General features: G+C 43.2%; 1 protein-coding gene across 1 annotated transcript in view; it reads right to left on the bottom strand.

Annotated features, from left to right (window-relative positions):
* The window catches only part of AMMECR1 (AMMECR nuclear protein 1), a gene marked incomplete at its 3' end in the record, with an annotated part of 101,343 nt that overhangs the window by 59,628 nt on the left and 23,776 nt on the right, over positions 1–17,939 (bottom strand). The window contains exon 2 of the mRNA XM_082004363.1: positions 14,896–15,427. Coding sequence (XP_081860489.1) covers positions 14,896–15,427 — 532 coding nt within the window. The remainder of the gene's footprint in view (positions 1–14,895; positions 15,428–17,939) is intronic.

Raw genomic sequence — 17,939 nt, 5'->3', positions numbered from 1 at the left:
CTGGAAAATAACCAGGGTGCATTTTAATTTTGACGCATTAAAACCTGTGTGTTCCTGTTTTGTTTTCCTTCACTAGATAGCTTTTTGCTTTCATAAAGTGGTAACTACATTTTCAAACTAACTTTGAAAATTATGCAACATTTCTGAAGCTAACACAAAATTACAACTACATTTTGCCATTCAAAAGTAGCACTGGAGTTCTCTAAAAATACTGTATGCTGCAACTCTGTCACAAAATTATATAGGATAAAGTTGCTAGTTTTGTTAAAGACAGGTATTTGGTATACTACCAAAAAGCCCCCAACAACTCACTATCCATAAGCAGATCCCATACAACCATAATTCAGTCATTATTCCGGGAATTAACTGAAATAAAACAGCTGTGGACCAAATCACTGACCTAAAGGGCAGTATTATTTTGTTGTTATTAAATGGGTACATTGGTTGGTCAGTGAAGTTTCTAAAGGCCAAACCACTGAAGATGTATCTTTATTCCAGAAGACTAAAGATTCAACCATCTTACTGCTTATTTATTTTTAAAAGCAACACACTTTTAAAAATAATGCTAGATTGTTATTAAAGGACTATGAAAAAGGCTCTAAATTCCTTGAAAACAACGGAGATGTCCAAGTTGTGCCTTTCTGGATTTCTCAATGCAATGCTTCAAGGTGCCAGGCCTCCTATTTTCACCTCTTCCAAGGCAGAAGAATTCAACTATTGTCTCACTCATTGAGCAGACTCCAGGCTGCAATTCTTATTCACCAGACCTGACAGCAGGAGGTTGGCACCTATTTTTCTTTTGGTAACCTGTGACAGGTGGGTCTACACTGTGATTGGCAAGTTCTGCTGAAAACTAAAGCATGGATTTACCTACTTGACTTTGCTCAGGTACAGCCACTGGTATGGCATCCACCCCGCTAATAGCACTCAGCTCTCTGCCAAACCGTACACGTGAACGGGAGGTGGCACGTTCAACCTCAGCAGTTTACCTCATGGCACGAGGCCAAATTCTTCCTTTGACCATCGTTTCCAGTTTTATCTCCTTAGAGGTTGCTACTCCCTCAACTGCATCCAAGCCCAAAACACAGGTAGCAGTGGCTATCTTTCAGCTGATGGGGGAAAGCTCCACTGAGATGAGGGAAAACAGAAGAACAACCATTTAAAAACACTGATAAACAACATATATATCAGTCGTGGAAGCAATAATCACCTACTGTCTCACTTTGCTGGTTTGGGCTTGTTTTGTGGTTGTTTTTGGTTTATTTTTTTGAACAACCAACTGACCAAAACCCAGTTTTGCTTAAAGAATTGTTCACATACCACAATTTCAAAACCTATCAATTCGAAGTCTTCTGACATCTCAAAGTAAACATGGAAGCCCTGAATTCCCCAGATACTTCAGGGTGAGCCTGTCATTTCATCTCCCTGTTACTCCCTTTCGTAGAACCTGTGCTCCTAAACTGCTCCATTTCTTTGCTGTCATGAATTGCTGTGCAAATCAAAATCCACTTTGTTAGCTGGCTGAAGTCAAGTACTAAAGTCTCCAGTATCACTAGTTTAAAAAAACTACCACTTAACCAATACTTTGCCATTTGAATTGTAATTTCCTTGGTGGGTTTTTTTTTGGCAACGCCTTTTACTAACAGCAAAGATAATGTGTTCAGAAAAGCAATATCCCCATTCCCGGTTCAACATGAACCATTACTGAATTATGATTCAGTTCCAATTCAGTGAAAAATTATTTATACACATAACATTCTCCAAATTCATTACCCCCACAGAACTCTGTTATTGACCAACATTTACCTCTCTTCATCTCCACCTTGAGAAAGACATAAATTCTTACTCAAGCCAAAAGCAGGGTGGAAAGAACAGTAAAAGTTTCTCTGCCAAAGCAAAACAGTTTATTAGAAAACAAACCCCACCTACTAAGTTAGTGATCCTGCTAGACCTAAACAGGTCACAGAGCACCAACTTGGGCATCTCTGAACTCAAACTGAAACAAATAATCTGCTCAAAAATAAGTTATTCCACTTTCTATCAGAAGCTGTCTACAGAGAGTTCATCTAACAGTTCTTAGAGATTATACATATGCACCGCCCTCCAAATGGTGTACCTCTCAGCTATTGTCCTGGCCCTCCAAAGCATCCTAGCTCTTCTCATCTTCCTCTGCAAGCTGATCTGACACTTCTTCTAGGCACTCTGGCTGCCCTGCTCTGCAAACAGAAAATGTCTTTCTCTTGAGTAGCAGAACCATAAAGTTTTAGAAGGAAGATCTCAGCCACTTTCTTGTACAATTGTATTTAATACTTTTCTATTTTAACGAATAATTTCTCTTTAAAATAGCCACTTGCCTTTTACGTATCTGTAGCATAATGAAGGCTAAGAGACAACTGGCAGTCAACTGGTAATACCTGGAAACCACTAAGCAGAGAAACAAACTAACTTACAGAATTAGTTTTTAATTACTCCTGAAGTACTTGAAGCTGCTCTATAAAATACTGATTTTCATCACATTGCTAACAGTATAGCCCCTAAAGTATTTCAGTCATTCCTGTACAGCATTCTGACCTTCCTCCCAACTTCGCCTTATTAAAGTTTCATTATAATATACCCACTGGGGGCAGGGAAGGGAAGGTGTTGGGAAGAATTACTGATAAAAGACATCACTTCTGGCTCAAGACATCCCAAACTGCAAGTTGCTAAAGACTAGAAAAATATTTGGGGAAGTACTATTACACAGTCACTGATAGTACCTTCCTTGCAACCCTACCTTCTCTTTCTGCTCATCTCCAGTTTTCAACGTTCAGTAAGGCAAGGAATCTTGTTTCACTACAGAACCATAGTTTGCTGGCTCTAATAGGGCAGTAAATGGGTAACCATGCTCTCCTCGCAGTTCTAAAATGCCCATAAACGAATTGCATTCCTGCGACTAGGACAAACAGGATGTCTAGAGCAGAAACAATTCTGCAAAATTATTTTTGGAAGGTTTTGTCTTCAGCTTGTGCTAGCAGACTTCAAACTGTCTAAGCTATTCTCAGAGAAAGGATGCACTGAACAGTAGCCTAAAAATACGAAGGAGAATACTGCAGCTAAGAGTACTCCAATGGAGAAAACTATCCTGGGGAAAAAAAAAATTATTGAAAATTCTGTGACTTAATTGAGAAGCAACAATTGCCTTTGAAGGATTCAAGCTAACATGAATATAACTGTGATTCGTTTCAGATATAATGGATAACAGTTGGGGGGTGGGGGGCAGGGGGGAGAAAAGAAGAGTATGCCTCCAAGTTGCCGATTTAGGCAAAAATAACTAAGCAGAGTCTGAAGAGCTTCCTGGCAGGGTAATCCAGTCAAGAGAAAGAACAATCACAACAATAGCCAATTTCTGTAGTCCCTCTTCCAACTAACTTAACAAAGAAAAGTAGATTGAGGTACCTTATGTTTTTCAGTAAGAACACAAGGCAGAGAGATTGAGGGTCTCATCCAGATGTGTCCACCGTAATGACATGGTCAGGAACAAAACACAAGTCTTCCAAACCTCACTGCAGTCATTTATCCTTAAGTCACACTTGCCGCCTCTAATAACTTCTATACAGAGAAGTTGAACAGAACCTGCAAAACCCTAGAAACACTAAGAGGTCCAATGGCCAATCAGTGTTTTTATGTAAGATTATCTCTTTCTTTTTAAACTAATCCAATCACTTGAAAAAAAAAATGCAGGCCTTATCTGTGGAACCATCTGAAGATTACTGATGTCCCTGCAATAGCCTCTTCCAAGAAATTTCTGGCATCACCAAAAACCTAAACTTTAGCCTCTAAATGTCAGAGACCACTCTGGACTGCTCTAGTTTTTTCCCTCCAGAGCAATTTCCATTAAACATTCTACATAAAATGACAACCAAGAAAGTATATTATGCTTATGTTGCCTAACTTTTGGATGTATGTCTGTGATCCATACATTTAGATGACTACTGCTCAGAAGAAGAGTAAAAAAATCTCACATGTCCAATTTGTAGCATATGGACTTTTAAGATGAAACCATATCTAAGCATGTCTCAATGGCTTTTTCTTGGGGGGGGGACACGAGACGGACATGACACACCGAACAAGAACTTTTTTTGTTTTTAAACCAAGACAAAATTTCAGTGAAAACTTCAGAAATAATCAGACCTATAGCCTCCATAATTCAATTTATGAATTCTGACATTCTTAAAAAAGCTGCAAAAAATTACAGAAACCGTACTAGGAACCATTCAGGAACAGCCCACTTACTTAGCAGGGACAAAAGTTTCTGATTTCCAGCCACTTGGCATAAGACACATTGTAGCAGGAGAATGCTCATCATCTCCTCCTATCTTTGTCTATCCTGTATAGTGTAACTACTTTCAGCTTTTGACAAATAAGACTCATCTGCTGCTGAGCATCTCTGACACATTTAAAGAGGAAGAAAACACACTCAAGTTAACAGAATGGTATAGGGTAGTAGGCAGTCTTTGAGTAGGTTATTCCAAGCCACTTACATTACATATGTAAAAAAAAAAAACCACCTAACACCTTGAAATCCTCCAAAATGAAAAAAGAAAGAAGAAAAAGCAGCTGGCACCAAATAACCTGAAACACAGATTTCATGTTCTCCCAAAAAGAGGTACTACTGGGAGCTACTTTTTGCAGTGACTTAAGATTTCTATGTTAAAATATAGCACAAGCACAGCAAACCGCAGTAATTCATCCTTGAGGTGAAAAGAGACCACAATGGTAAGCGTAGACAGCAATACTTGTCTCACTTGAATCTTTTTTCTGTGAAATAAAAGTAATTTGTATTCTATTTATCCTTCTTTATAACCCTTTATTTTTAATATTTGATTTTATCCAGCGGGCCTTCCAAATGAACAGCACCAATATTTATCTTCTTTCAGCTTTTACTCCCAATATTTTACAGGAATTCAGATATTATGGTGGCAGGTACCCCACATGAGATTTCTGCCACCTGCCTCTTCTCTATCTGTTTACTTTTCAGTTCCAGTTGAACTGAACCACAGCCAGAATTACACTGCTATTCCTTAAGGAAGAGTGAGTCTAATCACTGGAATTTCACATTCTATCGGCATGTTAATAGGGATTAGCTTTAATATTACATTTCCATTTGGTTCTTCAGAGTTTGGATTAACTGCTCATACAACACTGTACCGAAAGAACTTGCCTTCCATTGCTTGGCTTGCAGTTTTTCATCTGGGCCAGTGGCTGGCTGAAGTTTTTTTTCCCTTCATGCTTAAGGGATACATCACTTGCAATTACTCCCTTCCCTTCAGGGGCTGTGGCAGTCTTTGAAGACGGCTTCTTTCCTCACTACGACTACACCTTTTCTGTGGTTTTTTTCAACCACCTCCTCAGCCTCCAATACTCTCTCTGCAGAAAGACTACTTAGTGAAGGCCGGTGCAGCGCTTCTCTGACAGGCATTCACTGTCTGCTTAATGTGGCAGTCAAATTGAAGTACTGAGGACTAGAATTTTTTTTTTCTCCTCATGAAGCTTACAAGGGACCTCTACCTATCACCTCATCTTACAAAAAAGCCAATCTTTTAGCATGTTTATTTTTACAGAAAAGAACTGCCTTGCAACTTGTCATGCACTGGCAGCTGAACTTGTGCTCACTCACTGTGTAAGGAAAATAAGGATTGGGTGCCACACCATATTCTTACAGTCACCTGGAAAAGGGGCTGGAGATGACCACATTTCATTTACTTAGCTGGCCCACACTGTTGTCCATTAGTGGAGGATCACACACTTTTTTCCACCTTTCCCAATACACCTAAAACTTACGAACTCTAGAGCTTCATCCACACAATTCTCATCTCTGTAAAAAATGCCACATGGAAAACAAGGAAAGTGATTTAACCCTCTAGAAAGGATGAAGCAGAAGTAATTCTGATGCTGATTAGAAGAGGATTATGACAAGGAGCCTTCCCTCCTTTCTTTTCTGTTTCAAACATGGACTCCAAGTACCACCCTGTAAAGCAGGCAGTGTCGCAGATGCTGGAACCCATCATGTGCCAGCGAAGCCTGGAAAGGAGACGTCTTTGCTGGCAGAGGGGCAAAGGACAAATTACAGGAGTATGTCTATGGCTCATATATTACAAACACCACAGTTCTAAGCAGGACCTTGCCAAAAATGCCACAGAGTTCAAGCTCATGGGAAGAAGGGCATAAAATGAGATTTTTCTATGGCATTAAGGATTGTGAGAACTCACTCCCTATAACACAGAAAGGCACAAGTGCTCTGGGAAGACATACACATCTCTATATGGCTGCTGTCCCAGTGACCTTGCCACAACTCAGTGGAGCTGTTCTGCATTCCATAAAATGTCATTCTCATGAAATTAGCACTTTAATAACCTTGGCTGCAAGTACTCAGTGTGGCAAAGCAGTATCCATGTACTCACAAATGCTGCCCTCCAGGAAGCTATCAAAGGCCAGTCAGATCACAAAAACCTAAGGCATATCCTATAAGGCATAGAAACATATGTGCAATATGTTACGGGGACAGCAGGACAGTTAACAAATGCAACAAATATCTCACTGAATAAACGTTTATGGCCAGCGGAGCAGGGGGGTATCCCACTTAAATGAAGCCCTTTACACTGAGCCCTTTTGCCAAGACCCCAGTTATGAAAATGAAGGGCTTTCTACAAGCTCATACAAGTTGCCCAGGAAAGACACCTACTGTTGTTTACAGTGCTGGACTGAAAAACACCACAGCATTTGGTCAGTCAGTGTATACCACAGCACGGAAATCTAGAGAATGCATCAATTCAAGTTCAAATTCTTAACTAACTACATGGTATCTGAATGCAGCACTAGGACCAACTTAACAGCTACATTCCATTCTACTGCTATTGCACTCCCTAAGGTGCTTTGTTATTAAGGACGTGTTTTTGAGAATTTGTGAATTAACTGCAGTAGAGCTGCCCCACCTTGTTACTTAAATGCAAACTTTGCAATGCTAAACTGAGTACCACTATAATACCCCATTCCATAGGAGCATAAACATCATAAAAGAGGTCAAGCATTTTCATAATGCTTGGCTAATGAGGGTCAGGTCCTGACTGGACTTGTTTTGGCCTCCAGCTTAGCAACAGTTTCTGTATTGGCCAAACTCTGATGAGTCTACTATTATTTTTAAATAATTTGCATCTTTCCTTCTTTCCATAGAGACTCTTACCACAGAAACCAGTAGTATATGGCCAAACTTCTGTGTTAGCATACCAGCACTTCTACTTCTGAAGACAATAATTTGATGCTATGGAAAAACCTGCAGTTAACAGTAAACAGGTACTTAACGTAAAAATAGACAGCTTGGCATACCGAGCTTGCCTCATTAACTACGGCATGAGCCTTGAGAGAACCAAAAACTATGGACTAGATACGTTTCGTTCATTGACTGGTCACAGCTTAGATCTGTAAACTAAGTGAACTGAGCTAGCCTGGTCTTCCAAAAATTTATTTCCTGGTTATCTCATAGTTGTCAACAACAGCAACTACTCCTCATCTATCTGGAGATGAACGGTTAAAAGGATATTTAGAGCTTGATAACAGAACTATCCATACACTTAGATGATGCCTACTTGCTTCTTAACAGATATAACAAAAAAGTGCCAACATTAGATTTCACTTGTTTTAGCATACAATACTAGATGACATTACGATTACAAAGATGTCATAAGAAACAACATGTTTAACTCACAACTGAAGAGGCAGAGCTTTGCACTCTTTTAGTAACTCCACATAAAATATTTGCATTCTTAAATCATTAGCTTCTCAAGAATTGCTAGCAAATAATATTAGGAGTTAAGATGCAAGTCAACTCCAGACCCAAAACATATTCTTCTCACAGGCAGACAGGTTAAATAGGAATATATAATGTCAAAAACAATGTCAAAATTTGAATTTGCAAAATCCACAGCAATCTTTATCAGGAAGTTATCTTCAGTACAAGATAGAATAAAAGAAAATGTGATATGAATGTAACTAAAATAAAGGAGGCAATAAAAATGAATAACCAGACTGATGGCAGAGGGAGAGGTGGCTGCTGACTCGTCCTCACTCTACAAGGGATGGAAGAACAATTAACTTCTGCAAAACTAGTGTTGCAGTGATTCAGAGCATTTATTATAACTTCGTGGTGACTGCTTTTAGCTGAAGAAACAAAACCAAGGTCCGTCCTTAAGACTGTCTTATGATGTCAGCTCCTGTACTAATAGAAACTACCTCATTTGGACATCACTAAAATGAGCTTGTGAAGGAAAAAGCCCTCAAATAGTTGACCTAATTTGGAGTTTATGATAGTAATATTTTCTCCATTCACCAATCATATGGGAAGACTAACCTACTGGTAAAGGTAAGTTCTTTCTGAAGCCATGCAGTTTCATCCCTTTTCCTCCTCTACTGTACCAAGATGCATTCACCAGTCCTGCTTTCAAATATGCTGGGAATTCCCTGCTGAGTACTTCCAACACCAGCCAAAATACACATTTTCTACTGCACTGTATGTTAAAAATGTCTACTATAGAATGCCACTGAAAGAACCACCACTTCATATTCCAACATTCAATATTCAACAGTAAAGACTGTGTTAAGTCAGAAGAAAATACTGAAGTTTATACAAAACCACATGACATACACATGAAAACCAGAATGAAGTCAGACACACAGACATGACAGAAAACTTCCCTGTCTGCGTGTTTCATTGCTGTGGGTTTTTTGTGTGACTGGTGTTGATCTTTAGCCGTGACCAAGCAATCATTATAGCTGTTGTGTAATGTTACTGAGTGTGACAATACATACAAATTATTGCACAGAGTCTGCTACACAAGTACATCTCCACTGACATACAGCTAAGTCTTGCAGAGAAATAACAAAATTTCAGACTTCTGCCATCAGGAATAGTAATGTCAATAGGTATAGCTGAACTCCGAGTAGAGACTGTGGAAGAAGGACGTTGGCTTTTTTAAGACAATATGAAATTCATACTTTGGTAAGCTTCCAGGCAAAGTTTCACAAAAATATTTGTAAAGAAACATATATATAATATATATAAACACATTAAAAAATTATAACAAAAATATACCAAGGCAAGCAAGGGGTCAAGCACAAGGCTCCAACTTTAAACATTACAGTAAGTTGTAGAGACTAAAACAGGAAGTTAGGCTGCAGCCAAGAAACAAGAAATTGAGAAAAGCATATAATTCCATGAACTTGCAAGCTATAACATTTTTATGTGTTATACATAGATGTGTAAGCATATGTATACACCTACAGACAAGCCTAATCTTTCCTCAATGCCTTAAAAGAAAGCATCAGACAGTAATTTATCATTTTGGAAAAAAATCAGCTTTGGGACTGTACGGGAAGATTTTAAACCAATTCAATCTAAATTACTAGCAAGTCATCACCACTAGTGCCAACATAGTATCAAGACACAGTAACTAAGGCAAAAAATTGGGTGGCCAGTTACCAAACCCTAGAACCGTTTCTTTACTGCAGTCAAGTTATACTCACTCTGAGCAGAATCACAACTTTCTTTGAGAGTGTGAAAACTAATGGGTTCAAGATTAGCTAGCTCCACATTTTTTATCTGTATTGAATTGCAATGTCTCCAAACTTCAGTAATGAAGAATTAAGGTAATGTAGTACTGCTACCCCACACCCTTCTACAATATGTAAACTGACAGATCTTAGACCTGAAAACACAATAAAATACAAAAGTCTGGCACATCGACACCACAGCACATCTGTATCTGTCCTGTAGCCAAATGGAACAGTTGCTGCAAAATACTAAAAGTCATCAATGAAGAAAGAACTGATGGATTTCCAAGCTAAGTCTTTAGGTCAAGACTGGATATCGCCTAGCACGTATTTTAATCCAGAGGCCTTCAATCACAGAAGACAGTCAAGCCACACAGATTATTCCTGCAGCAAAGAATGTGGTTGCCAGTAACGCTTCTGTCTGACGGCTGAAGCCTCCGCGCGTACGCAGCGCTGGCAGCCTGTGCAGGCACAGCAGGTCTGCTGCTTCCCTAAAGCACCAGATCTACTACTACAGGTACGCAGATCAGCTATACACACCATTTAATGCCTCTGGCACAGCCCCGCGCTGCCAGATGAGGAGGATATGAACAAGCCATCATCTACACATTTGATGCAAGGCACTCGTGGTAAACATCTTTCTCAAGAGCTCCTCAGCCAAATGGGAAGCAGGGCACGGACAGCATTAGCCATTCCAGCTGCAAAATCTTGTGCTTGGTTACCAGGTACCAGATGACAGGGGCAGAGCAAACAATTCTCCTTACAAATTGTGTCAAGTATGGGTGGTCACCACTGAAATAATCCTGTTCATTAGCAGGCAACCTTCGGGAAGGGACTATAAGAAGCAAAGAACTGGCAAATGAATTAACCTGCTGGATTGCCATACAATGTCTTCCCCGCAAATATGAAGACATTAAAATTAAGTAGGCAAGCTGAAGAGCTTGAGGCAGACACTGTGCAGGATCAAAAACTCAGAAGGGTGATTTCTGTGTGCCAAGGGAAACCTTTAGAGTGAGCAGAGATGTGAGAATCTTTATAAAAAAAACTCCTCCTCATTCCCCACAGCACAGCTTCAACTGAACTCCTCTTCACACACTTACCCTTCCCATCCTGTCACAACCTTCTTGCACATGCTTGCATTTCCACTCAAACACTTTCCTACTAGAAAAAAACAGTAGTGAGTAGCATGAACCTTGAGCCCTTTCACACTGGTGGGTGGCCCTTTTCCATTTCCACAATGGAAGGCAGGACATGGTATTATTTCTACTGATCACAGGCACAGGGTGTGTGCACAAGACCAAACCAGAAAGGAAATAAAGGGATGCGAGTTATTTGTCAGAAAGGTAAGAAAAAGAGGAAAAAAAGGCTACTCAGTTTCCCTTCTCCTTAAACGAGAGGTAAAACGTTTTTACAACTCTTCCTGCATGCCCTTAGAATTTATTTCTGTTGCCACTTCTAAGAAAACTGCTTTTAATCAACTGCAATGTTCCATAACTTTACTCATCAAACAGGTTCAAAAACAGTGTTTGAATGACACTTTGTGTAAGTGGTAATTTTTGTCTGGGGCAGCAATTTTCAAACTTTGTATCAGCTTCCACACCTCCAGGATAATTTTTTACATTCCTTCTGCACCTATAGTTTGAGAGCCACTACACTGGTAGAAGCAAGGGGAAAGCACATGCCCTGCAGAGCATACCCCATGAAGAAGGGAAGGGGTGGCTTAGAGAGCAAGTCAAAGTGAAATTATAGGTAGAAGAAAGCTCTTTAATTAAGACAGTGATAGAATAAAATGCTGGCAGATCCATGGAAGCCGACAAGAGGATGCCTGTGCCTGGAAGGATGTGCTGAGCCTATTCTCACCAAAACACTGCTAGATTCAGTATCTTCCAGCTATTTTTTTTTTGACTCCATGAGTCACTCTCTCCAACCCAGCAGCTCCCTAGCAAGACCCTTGACCAACACCCCATACCCTGTGCTTCAGGAACTAGTCAGGGATATGAAAATGCCAACTATTTCATCCATGTATGGGCTGTGCTAGAGTCCAAAACCTGTACCCTTTCAAAACAGGCATATCATTCCTACTAACTGCTCCAAATTTCCTTCCCTTCGAGCCCTGCCGTGCTCTTCATCCTGGCATCAAAAAGTTACAAAAATCCGGAGGTGTCACAAGCAGATTTTGTTCAAAAGACTACACACCAGAACCCCTTGCCTAAGTGATTCAGCCACCTGCTTTTCTTTGATCGTGCCCAGTTTCATTGTTCAAAGACCTGCAAGGAATATGAGTCATGCTTGTATGAGGATACCCACTTATGGGTCTTTCATCCTCACTATAATTAACATAATTAAAAAAAATATTTCTAGAATTCACGTCCAAACTCCTACTTTAGAGTCCTACTCTTAGAATAGGTATTTTGGTCTACAGACAAAACCTCCAAAAGGATGCCAGGCAGAAAGCTACAACACACATTCACTGAAAAATGACGGTTCTCTTCAGGTTTTTTTGCAGTACAGGACAAAGCTCAGCCTCTAAGACAACATCATATCTTTGTGAGCTACCCAGTTATCACTAAGCCTGCCTGCAAGTCTTTTGAATGCTAGAAGTCATGCCTCCTCTGAACACCTAGCTGGAGCAGTTTATTCACCGACCTAGAATTTTACATGTAATACTGAAGAACTTTTTCCAAGTTGCTTCCCCAAGTGCACAAACATAATCAGTTCACAAGGCTGCTGAAAGCAGCAGTTCTGCCATCTGTCTGCTTATTCCCACCTCACACTTGTGCAGGCACAAGTGTTTGTGAAGCCATGCAACAATCTAGAGAGAACCAATCTCTGTGAAAACTAATCAGGGAAAAAAATAAAGTTATGATTAGATCATTTCTCAATCTGTATAACCGTGCATGCTGGCACAAGCATGGGAGCAAGCGGAAATTATATCACTAATTTTAATGGTAGCGCCATTTTCAGAAGTCCATTGACGCAGCAACTTTTCACCAGGCCTAGCAACTGAATCTGAAGAACACTTAAGCACACATAATGAATTTTGGAAAAATACAAATTGTTTTACTTAATTTACTATTGTGTTCTTGTTAAAGAAAGAAGTGGGAGAAGAAAGGTGAAGCGAACTACTGGTTACTAAGAGGAATCAAAGAGCTTATTGGAAAACATTGCAGTGGTGAGATCTTCACCCCAGCCTCAGTTTCCTCCACTAATAAAACAGAGACAATAGCACTAATCCGTTCAACAAAACATTCTGCAATACAATTTAAAAACACAGTAAGAACAAGGTAATACTGCTACAGAGACACACAGACAGAATTCAACTCTTTTACAACAACAAAAGAGTGAAACGGCACAAAGCTGATGCTGTAACCTATAGTGGTCTGGGATGGAGAACAGATACAGGACAACGAGAAGCAAAATGGCTACTTTGAGCAGCAGTTCCTAAACAGTTGGTATCTACAAAAGGACAGACATGGATTTACAAAAGACCTCGGTAAAGAAACTCACAGTGGAGTCTCCCTGCCCTCCTTTCATTATTGGTACTCTGATGTAATCACATAGGAGTTATGAAGAGCATATAGGGAAGACTTGCTGGGGTGGCAGGTTAAGTAGGAATCCACAGAGCTGGGTTGTCATGACAGCAGCTGAAAGTATGCAAGAGATGTATAGATCCTGGGTGTTAGAACAGCAAGGACTCCAAATAAGATCATTAATACATTACAGTATTTTAAACACAGAAGCATATACTACATCTCATTAATGAAATACAAGACTGCATGATAGTCATTTGCATTGGTGAGGGTGCACAAAGGTCTAGGACATACACACAAAAAACTGTATTCATTAAGTACCAATAAAGTACAGGTTCTCACAGATTTGATAGTCATGCTATACGTTAAGAGGAAACAAGTGACATGCACTCTGGTGGACCAATGCACTCGAGTCTCAGCTGAAGCCTGGAAACTCACCACATAAGCTCCATCCCTTCTAAAGCAAAGTGAAACAGCAGAAACTTAATTTCAACAACTCCTTACATTAACTTTGCATTCAAGCAGATTTGGAACATGCAGCGACTCCATTAGCTCATCCCAACTGAGAAGAAGTAACTTGCCATCAGAGAAAAGTTACTCCCTGAAGTGTCTGAACTCTATCTGCAACAGCACGCCTGGTCACCCGGTGCAGGCAGGCTGCAGGTGCTGACATGCGGGGCAACACCGTCCTGGTGGGTCACTTCCAAAAGCAGGAGGGCATGGGGTTCAAGACAAACGCTGAACAAGAGTGGCCAGGGATGGGAAGGAAGCAAGCCCTTGGTGGATGCTCTTCCAAGGAGGCTTTGGAGGTGGAGGAGGGCAATGAGAGTAACAGGTGGGCATGTGATCTGTTCAAAACTCTGGGACTTTGACGTGGTGGATTACTCAGGGTCTCGGGATGTCTAACATTGGGTAATCTTCAGGGCTCGTTACAAAGCATGGTCTCTGCATAGTTTGAGACCTAAGTAGCGTTACAAGTGCCTGGCACAGGGAACGTACTGGTACACCAGTGCTCACAAACCCAGGATCCGCACGACAGGTCTCTTACACTGGGTACTCACCATCCAACACCGGTGGAGTAGAGGCCCACACTCGTGCAGAACACAGGGGCAGAGAGAGGCTGCCGAGTGAAGGGTCCCAGTAAGGACTCCTGGTGAAACGCGCACGGAGCGGGTCCATTGGGGAGCTACCGAACACAAACCAGGCGCGGGGAAGAGGGCGCTGACCGCGGGGCGCTGCGTGAAGCGCTCGCAGCTGGGTGTCGCCGCGAAGCCAGGTCCCCGCGGAGCCCGGCACAACGCGCCCGCACAAAGGCGGGTTGCTGGGAGCGGGGCGCTGCCGGGGCAGGCCTGGCCCGGCGGGTCAGGGAACGCGGGGGGAGATGCCACTAGAGAGTCCAGTGCACGGCGGGCCAAGAGGGGCCCGCAGGGGTTCACGGTGCGACCGGCCACGGGGGGCACGCCGCCGGGCGGCGCGGAGCGGCGCGCTCTCTGGGGCGAGGCGGGCGCGGGAGGGCAGCGCGGCCCCCAGGGCACGCCGGGGAGCCCGGCCGGCGCCCGCACGGCGGGGGCGCCCGCGGGCCAGGCCCCGGGACAAGGCGGGCCGTGCGGGGCCAGGCGAGGACAGGGGCCGGGCGGCGGCGGGGAAGGCGCCGGGCGAGGAGGCGGGGGCCGGCAGGGCACCCGGCCGGGGGAGCCGGGCGGAACGGGCACGCACGAGGCGCCCACGAGGGCGGGCTTGGGGCGGCGGGCCGGGGCACGGCGGCGGCGGCGGCGATACTCACTAGGGGTCGTTGGTGAAGCGGGGGCTCCGCGGGGGCTGGTAGCCGTACAGGTGACAGTAGAGCACATCGAAGCAGAAGCAGCACATCTCGGCCGACACCACCATCTTCCTGCAGCCGGGCCCGCCGGAGCCGGCGCCGGGGGAGGAGAGCAGCGAGGCGGCCGGTGGGGAGAGGCCGGCAGGGCCCCCGCCGCAGCTGGGCGGCAGCGGCGGGGAGAGGGCGCAGCCGGCGGCGCCCCCCGCCAGACCCCCAAGGCCGTTGAGGCGGGGGCCCCCCGGCGGGGGCAGCGCCCCCGGCTCGCCCCCCGCCGCCGCCGCCCCGCCGCAGTGGGAGCCGCTGCCGCCGCCTCCCGGGCCGGCCGAGCCCGAGGGAGGGGAACTGGAGAGTTTCTGCTTCTTCACCCCGCAGCAACCCGCCGCCATCTTGGAGCCGTCTCCCCCCACGCAGCGCTTCCGACCCATGGCGGGGGGGCCGGCCGACCGGCCGGGGGACGTGCGGCGGCCCGCTCCGCCTCCTGCCGGGCCCGCTCCGCCTGCAACGGGGAGGGGGCGGGAAAGGGGGAAGAATGAATGAGGAGCAGGAGGGAGAGGAGGATGGAGGGGTGGGGAGAGACAGAGAGAGCTGCGTTAGAGCGACCCGGTGAGTGGCCTCAGCTGACAGGGCTGGGGCTGAGGGGGCAGCGCGGCCCGCAGGTGTGGCGGCCACGGCGGGGCCTGACGGCCTTTCCCCTCCCCTCCACACGCCGAGCCACCCCTCTCGCCTTCCCCCCCCCCCCGTGCTTTTTCTCCTCCTTCTGCCAGGGAAGTGGAGCAACTCCACCCCGTGTGCTAAAAAAAAAATAAAAATAAATAAAATAAACCCACAAACCAGATCTCCGTAGGAGCTGCACGGCAGAAGCAAAGCCCTTGAGATGGTTAAAAACACCCCGCTGAATAATTCAAGTGACCTGAGATGCCTTTCTCTTGGGAAGGGAAGGGGGGGGAAAGAAGAGAAGCAAGAGGCTGTGTTGGACTCGTCAGGCTGGGAGCCTGCAGAGAGTGCTTGGATGCAGCTATTAAACATGCAGTCGTGGTGGCTAAAAGCCACGGGCTTTACATATTTTTTTTTTTTTTTCATTACAGCTTTGCCAATTACTTCACATCCAATAAGTAGCTCAGAGCATAGGCCCTCAGCTACGGGGCAAGCGGCCATGACCCTGTGGGACCACGGCCCTCGGTGCCTGCAGCCCAGGCTTCCTCACGGCGAGACCTCTAGGGAAGGGAAGTCCAGAGGGAAAAATATGTGAGTTCCTGCAGTGCTCCAGGCATCTAAATTTAAGCTTACCAAGCTACTGGTGTGGGAGGGGAAATGTGTTTTATATTAGCCTCACTTATAGATATCTATGAATTTATGGGGAGACTTGCAAACGTCCATGAAGTACTTCAAAAGCTGTGTGTATGTATATTTAGAAAATAACACCTCACCCGTCAGTGTTATGCAGCCATCTCTGGCATGGGATGTAACAGCTGTTTAACACAGAATAGCAACACTACAGTATCACATAAGACAAGGGAGTGAGGACTGCCACATAGAGTTAAAATGATATCGCAAGTTTAGAGAGACAGTTATTATCCAAGCTAAAATGCAGGCTACAGAAAGTTTTCACTGCCACAAACTACTTAGAGACTCAGTTCTACATTTCTTGTTGGAAGTGGTTTTTCTAGCATCCTTATGGTCATAATTTTTGCCTGGCTCTTGAATTATCATGAAGACAAAATCCCCACTTGCTAGAGCTCTAATAGTAATGGGTTAAAAAGCCCTTGGAGAGTTTCTGTCCAAATACTGGCCTAAACTTCTCTAGCATTGACTGTGAATCATAGCCTGAGGTGAAACAGCTGCAGGGAATAGTAGCAAACAGGAGAAGAATTAGATAGTCTTTTCCATTTTAGAATTTAATGTTTATGTTTGGAGCTGGAGAATACTTGAGAAGGGAACCCAGTTCTCTCTCAAACAACTTTCAAGTTTCTTTCAAACCAAAGGCAGTGTTTTTCAGTTATGGGATTCATTTGTTTAAAATCAGTTAGCAGTGACACCTTCTGTTGCTTTTGGGAAAATAGTTTCTCCAGGTAGTGAATTCTGGCTTTTTCTTTTTTTTTTTTTTTTTACCATCCTACATTATTTAACACCAACATTTATAAAAATATAAATTGCAAAAGTTTATGATACAGACACAAATATAAATTGTTTGCTCCACTGGGACAGATATTTGTAAGGTTCAGTGTAAGTCTCAGAGCTAGGACTGATACCCTTATGTGGTATCAAGACTACTGATAGCGCACAGTAAAAAAGCGATCACTTTTTGATTAAATATTGTATTGCAAGGGTCCCTGAATGAAAGGATAAATTAAATATATTACTTATTCATTAAAAACACCTTACTTTTTCTACCTCTGCAGATGTTCTTTCCTGTATTTCCCTATAGTTGTACTCCTATTTTAATCTCCCTTTTGTAGAGACAACAGCAAATACATGAACACAACTGTGGAAATTATTGTTTAGTGGAATCAGGAAGACACAATTGTATTATCAAGTATTTGTGTCAGTATCTTGGAGTAGGGAGAACTGTAGACTTGCAAAACGTTTTTCATAGCTCAATGGAAAATTTCCATTTATATTTGAAGGAGAGTTAATTCTTTGGATAATACAGCTTCAGTTAACTGCAACATCTGTTTCATTGGCCCTTTGCTTCAGTTAAGTCTCAAGGACCTTTACATTTCTTATTAAAAGGAACCCTGAATGTGTTCAGTTCCTTCATGTATATAGTATGTCTATATTTTGCTAACTTCAGCAGATTTTCTCCTGTTGGTTGATGACTATGCTGTGCCTCATATGCAGTCAAATGTGAGTGAACTTAGTATGAAAAACAAACTTTCAGCAGTACGAATGGAGTCAGTATGGTTAGTGCAATTAGATCAGTTTAATTTACGTGTGATGTAGCTCTCCTTTATGACTCCATCTGTTTAGCAGTATTGCTCACCTCATGTTCTAAAGCCCCAGTGATTTTA

The sequence above is a fragment of the Phaethon aethereus genome, assembly GCF_964289735.1.
Source record: "Phaethon aethereus genome assembly, chromosome: 10".
Classification (NCBI taxonomy): domain Eukaryota; kingdom Metazoa; phylum Chordata; class Aves; order Phaethontiformes; family Phaethontidae; genus Phaethon; species Phaethon aethereus.
Note: the sequence above shows the minus strand (reverse complement) of the source record. Positions and strands in the feature narration are given on the sequence as shown.